The sequence below is a fragment of the Nicotiana tabacum genome, chromosome 13 (assembly GCF_000715075.1).
Source record: "Nicotiana tabacum cultivar K326 chromosome 13, ASM71507v2, whole genome shotgun sequence".
Taxonomy (NCBI): domain Eukaryota; kingdom Viridiplantae; phylum Streptophyta; class Magnoliopsida; order Solanales; family Solanaceae; genus Nicotiana; species Nicotiana tabacum.
This window is the reverse complement of record NC_134092.1, coordinates 117,774,326-117,780,714: the sequence shown is the minus strand read 5'-3', so window position 1 is coordinate 117,780,714 and position 6,389 is coordinate 117,774,326. Positions and strand designations below refer to the sequence as shown.

The 6,389-nt window shown below is 33.3% G+C and overlaps 1 protein-coding gene across 1 annotated transcript; it reads right to left on the bottom strand.

The window, feature by feature from the left end:
• Positions 1-4,369: 4,369 nt before the first annotated feature.
• LOC107775156 (small ribosomal subunit protein eS17) lies at positions 4,370-6,389 on the bottom strand. Its single transcript, XM_016594845.2, has 2 exons — positions 6,250-6,389; positions 4,370-5,058 (listed from the first exon to the last, which is right to left on the bottom strand). The coding sequence occupies exon 2, from the start codon at positions 5,029-5,031 to the stop codon at positions 4,594-4,596; it is 438 nt and encodes a 145-aa protein (XP_016450331.1). The 5' UTR covers positions 5,032-5,058; positions 6,250-6,389; the 3' UTR covers positions 4,370-4,593.

Sequence of the window (6,389 nt, the reverse complement as noted above, 5' to 3'; positions counted from 1 at the left end):
ACCTCAAAACTAAAAGTTTAGGTGATTTTAGTTTAAGAAAGTTTAAGAAAGAAGATAATAGTAATATTTAGATGGTTTTATTTGTTTTAAGATTTTGATGTTGTACTTTAAACACGTTAAGATTTTAGACGTTGTAAACTTAAATACATTTATAAAAGTTTCTTATTCCTTGTATAAGGAAAAGTGTAGAAAGGTCATTTTTTTAATAAACTAGACGAAGAGATATTTATGTGTGCAATTTTTAACATAATCTTCAACAAATTACGCTTGATGGACCTTTTTATAAATTATTGTTTATATTTAGATCCGGTTAAAAAAGTTTCAAATAATCCGGTACCAAAATTTTAAAACACACTCCTGACCATTGCAAAAAATTTGAAGCACCACAGATTCTACCGATCAACAGAATTTTCAGTCACAATACTAAAAACTCTTAGTGATTCGTTTGGATTTATTGCAAAATCTTGACGCTTACCTAATTTTTTCAATATTATGGCTGGAAATTCTGGCAATGGTAAAAGGAGTGTTCTAACATTTTGACGTCGAGTTATTTTTCCAAAAATTCTATTACTGGAGTGAAAAAATTCAATAATGACTCCAAAGTTTCCTATTCTTGTCGTTCACCCCGTATCTCTAGTATTTTTCTTCGGATAATGATTTGATTCGGAGTAACACTTTACCTAGCAGCAACGGTAGGTGTTTTTCTTCGGATAATATTTTGATTCGGAGTAGGGCCGTCTCAACAAGATTGGAGGCCTAAAACCAAATTTTAGAGATAGGCCATAAGTAAGAATATCAACGACAAATTTAAAGATCAGATAAGGACAACCAATTCGATGCAGTATGAAAATAAAAGTAACGAAAGAGAATAAGTCATGATAAAGCGGTCTAAAAAGGAGTAGTAGCTATCACAAATAAATAATATAATCGAAATACAAGAAACAATAGATAGTAGCAGAAATCAAAGGATAAGAAATTATAGAGCAAGATAAGTTGATATAATGATACCGAAAAGTGTTGCATTGCTTCAATATAATGATTGTTTGTTGTAATGCTTTGAAGAAGACAACTTGTAAGTTGTTGTAAGTTGCCGATTGAGAGACTTTTCAGTATTAAGAATAAAAATAGTAAAATAAAAAATAAAAAAGGTAAATATAAATAATAACGTGGTCCCGTATTAGTTGTTAAGATATAATAGAGACAAAAAAAAATAACTACCCTACCATGTAAGGAAATAATTTATTAAAAAATATTTTGTTCTCTAATTATTACAACGATACTCATATTAAAGTTATTGTTATTTCGCTCCAAAAAATCTTTTTAAATTTTAATGCACACGTATTTTTTTTAATAATACATATACAATACATTTTGAGAAAACTATCATTTATAGTCCCTCAAAATTTTAATTGCCCATGTTTTTGCCCATTGACACAAAATGGCACTCCGACCCAAACATATTACATCTAATAGTCCAAAATATCTATTTTGTATATTTATTTGTATAGTGACAATCTATTTTGTATATTTGTTGTATATTGACAGTCTATTTTGTATATTGTTTGTATAGTGACAGTCTATTTAGTATATATTTTGTATAGTGACAGTCTATTTAGTATATATTTTGTATAGTGACAATCTATTGTATATAAATTATATAGTGGCAGTCTATTTAGTATATTTTTGTATAGTGACTGTCTATTTTGTATATATTTTGTATAGTGACAGTCTATTTAGTATATTTTTTGTATAATGACAGTTTATTTTTGTATATATTTTGTATAGTGACAGTCTATTGTATATAAATTGTATAGTGACAGTCTATTTTGTATAATTTTTGTATAGTGATAGTCTATTTTGTATATATTTTATAATATACCAATATTCAAATCTATTTTCACCGAAAGAAATACATAAATACTCATGTAAATATATACTAATAGTGGGCCTGAAACTATGATTCTCATCCAAATCAACTAATGACATATATGTGAAAATTTATTTAGTAAAAATCAAAGGATTTCCCCAGCAAAGAAAGTTAGCCCAGAAAAAAAATGAGGCAATAACAGATAACTTGGGATTTTTATTCAACGGGTGATTGCCCATCTCTGTTTAGCCAATGATTTTCCTTTTTCACTTTTAAAACAAAATCAACATCACTTAAATTCCTGGAAATACGTACTATTATACAGTCATTTCTTCAGCATCAATCAACAACAACATCCAGATCTCTCTTTCTCTGTCTATGTCTCTGTGATTTTAGTTCTTTTTTTGGTGCATAACAATTGAGGCAGTGATGATATTTATCCGGATTTTGAGGTAATTGGATCGGGCATAGAAACTATGCGATCCGTATATTGGATTGCCGGACGGTCGGCCTTTCAAAGGTTTTTACTTTGCATGCAATCGGTGATTTTGCAGCCATGGCGTGGTCGCCTCTCTTTTCCGCGATGTGTCTTTGCAGATCTGAGCCTCATAGTTAAGTACTTTGAATTGACCTAAAACTTCATCTTCTTTGAATTTCAACTACTTTTTGTACTTTTAAGTGTTAGCTTATGCATCATACCAAAAGAATAAAGATTTTGAGAAAGATTGAGTTCTTCTGCGGTATGGTTGTGAAACTTTGAGGTCAAAAGTCAAAAGGAATTGCCGGAGAATCGTCGGAGCAGCGGCTCAAGATAAAATCAAAGATGGAGGAAGAGAGGTCAAACTCTAATTCCAAGTCTTTGGCTGAACAGCGGCAACATCCGCTTGCCGAAGTAGTGGGGGAGTGGCGGTGGTGTCAAGACACTCTTAAGGAGACTAAAGATGGGGAAACAGCTATGCATATGCCTATGGGTCAGATGTATAATTACTTTTGTGCTAACCACTATAATTATTTTTGAGCTATAAAATGTATATAAAATTTTGACTCCGACGGCTATAAATGAATTTTGCTCCATTTTGAAGGAAAAAAATGAGACCCAAAAAAGTTGGGGCTAATGCGATTGCTTTACCCCTTATAGTCGAGCCACCCATGATTCGGAGTAACACTTTACCTAGCATCAAACACTCTTGCAAAACTTGAAAATAGGTATGTTATCCTTTTTCCGTCAACCTCTTTTTTCTTCCTGCTTTTATTACTATCAAATACAGTGATTCAAATAAAATTCTCTCTCTGGTCCTTGATTATTATTATTATTATTATTATTATTTTATTTTATTTTTAACTACACTAGCTCAAGGACTGTTTAATTCCGACCACATTCGTCTTATTTTTTTTCATAATTTTAAACAGAACCTCCAAGTTCTAATCTATTTTCTTCTTTCTTCTTTTCTTATGCTCTCATAGTGACAATTCCATAAATTTGCACAAAATTTTCATTGCATTAAGAACCCTTTCAGTAATAGAAGATGGCGTGGACGATTGCACGAGCAATAACTAGGCTGGGATATTATATCATTGGATTAGTAACATAGGGTACGACTAAACAGGATGATTAACACTGACGCTGAAGAAATCCAATGACACAAGGACAACTTGTCAATCAGTAATCCATTTCAAAGTACCATTAAAACCTGTTTGTTCTTGCGTCATTTTACTTCTGCTATATACACATCAACTGGATGTGGAATTTTGAGCACTGCTGTAGAAGTCATGCTTCATCTTTGCCAAAGATACAGTATATTTATTGTGTGACTATAACTAAACTCACTTGTGCTTCTTCCCACCAGCAAGAACGCGTTGAATCCCGGGGCGGATTTATAGGTTATTTAGCAAGGCACATGAACTCATGGTTTCTCCGTCAACTTAAGTATTTTATGTATATATTTTCTAATATTGGTCTAAAATTATATGGCAGCACGCATGCTAAATTGTGCACCAAGATCCGACTCTGGTCCTCTGCTGAAGTCCTGATTGAAAAGTAGCCTTGTTTGGAACTCGGAGACGAATGGGAACCAAGCAAGAACAGCCACGGGTGCAAAGATTAAGCAGATTTCTTTGTTTTTCTTCTTTCTTTTCTTACGTTTTCGTAGAGATAATTCAATAATTTACACAATATTTTCATCGTATAAAGAAAAAACCTTTCAGTATTAGGATTTAGGAGATGACTTGGATGAGGGCACGAGCAATAACTAAGTTGGTGGGATAATACATAATACAATATCATTACATTAACAACATAGGTACTAAACAGGATGCTTAAAACTGGATTCTGAAGAAACCCAATGGAGATTCACAGGAAACAATCAATAATCCATATGGAAGCACTTTTAATCTTTATCCTGTGGATGAAACAAGAGGCAAATCCACTTCTGAAACACAAACATAATAGTGGATCAACTAAATATAAGAATGACATTGGACTATGTACTGCAGCAGCAAATGTAATTAAGGAAAATAAATCACATGCATTTAGAACCAAGATTCAGGAACAGTGAGTTTATCATCTCTCAAAACATAAACAAAATGAGGTTGGCTTCTAATAATCCTTGAACAGAATAGGGAGATCTAACACATGTAATCTACCAAAAGTTTCAGCGTTTTTTAAAGATTGAAACCTACCAAAAAGGTTCAGCTTAGAATTGTTCATGAGGTCTTATAATCTGTTCTTAGTATTTCCTGCCGCCAAAACCACCAGCACCACGACCATAGGTTGGGAGAGCTGCCACTACCTGTGGTTCTGCAGCCTGCTTGACAACACCGGGAAGGTCAGACATGCCAAGAGCTGAAAGCATGTCAAGGGTCTCCTTGTCGACCTCAATCAAATCAGTCTTAATGGCAGACTCATCAGGAACAAAGTCCATACGTCTCTCACGCTCCTCCTCTTGCAATTTCAGGGAGATGCCTCTAACAGGTCCCTTCTGAATGCGCTTCATAAGGTGGGTGGAGAACCCAGCAATCTTGTTGCGTAGACGCTTTGAAGGAATTATGGCAACTTCTTCCAAGATCTTCTTGTTGGTGTGGAAATCCAAGGTCATTTTTGAGTAGTACCTCTCAATTACCTGTCTAGAAGACTTCTTCACGGTCTTGGTGCGTACACGACCCATCCTTGCTGATTCTTCTTGCTACGAACCCTGTTAAATATATGAAATAAGAAAATCTACTTAAACACAGTTCATAAAAATCAGGATACTGTATCAGATCATTGTGAATCAATTAATCTCAATATACCAAATAAGAGTCAAGCATATCAATCAATCAACTACGCCTCAGTTGCAAACAAAGTTGGCATCAACTAAATGAATAGTTTGTGACTGTTCGCTTTCTATTCGGGCCTAAATAATTCCAATACTTCTTTGCTTGTAAATTATTGTCTTTTAAAGCAAATAAGATTTCTTTAACAGTAGAAGTTCTCTAAATCTCTCACTTGTCCCTACACAGGTGAACAAATCTTTACCTATGAAGCATATACAGCAAGAAATTATCATCAACGAACAAACATGGGTGGGTGTATTTATATAAAAACCAATAAAAATCAAGAAAAGATCTAATGAAAAAGTCAAAACCCAAAAAACTCCTATTAGTGGGTTTTACACATCCTTGATAAACTTGTTGATATTCTTAAGCAGCTTTTATAATGCTACACTTTAATTAAAGAGATCAAAAGGAGAATTTCCCTTTACAAGACACAACATATTTCCCTTTACAGATCTACATAAAATTTTCAAGTTGAAGCAAATCCTTAATAAACAAGATCCAGTGCATTAGCTCCAGAGTTTATGCACCTTTCCGTATCAGTGCCCAACATATTCACAATGCGCATGCATAATCCAGATCTATTTGCATCACAAACACCTGTTCTTTTAACTGTTCTAAGCTCAAGTTTTAATACTACAAGCATCATTTAACAATCTCAATAATAGCATGTTGAGTGCTACCATATAAGAAGACAATAGCTAATAAACTAACCTCCTCATATCGTCTTCAAATTAAAAATCTACTAAACTAAAAATTCCTAAACGTATTCGTTTAATAATATTACACATCCAAGCCTTCAGTATTAGCCTAAAACAAAATCAGAAACAGGCACACATAGAATACTATGAACACACAACACAACCAAACATTCTCACTTTCTAAAATTAAATATCAAACAGTCTTTTAACCTAAATAAGATTTAAAAAAAATACATATAAACTGAAATAATTAGATACACAAACCGATGAAGCATGTAACTAGAATATATTCACTAAGAATTCAAAATTGTGATCAAACGATATAGAAAGATGTATAAAATTCCTATACACTAGGAGTAGAGAACTTACTTGAAGATTTGGAGCGGAGACGACTCGAGTGCGGCAAGTGAGCAATGTTATGCTTGCAGCGGAAAAAATATAAGAGGGGAAGCTGAAGGGAATTAGGGTTTTAAGTTTCACTTGGACAGCATGGGATGCTAAAAATTGCT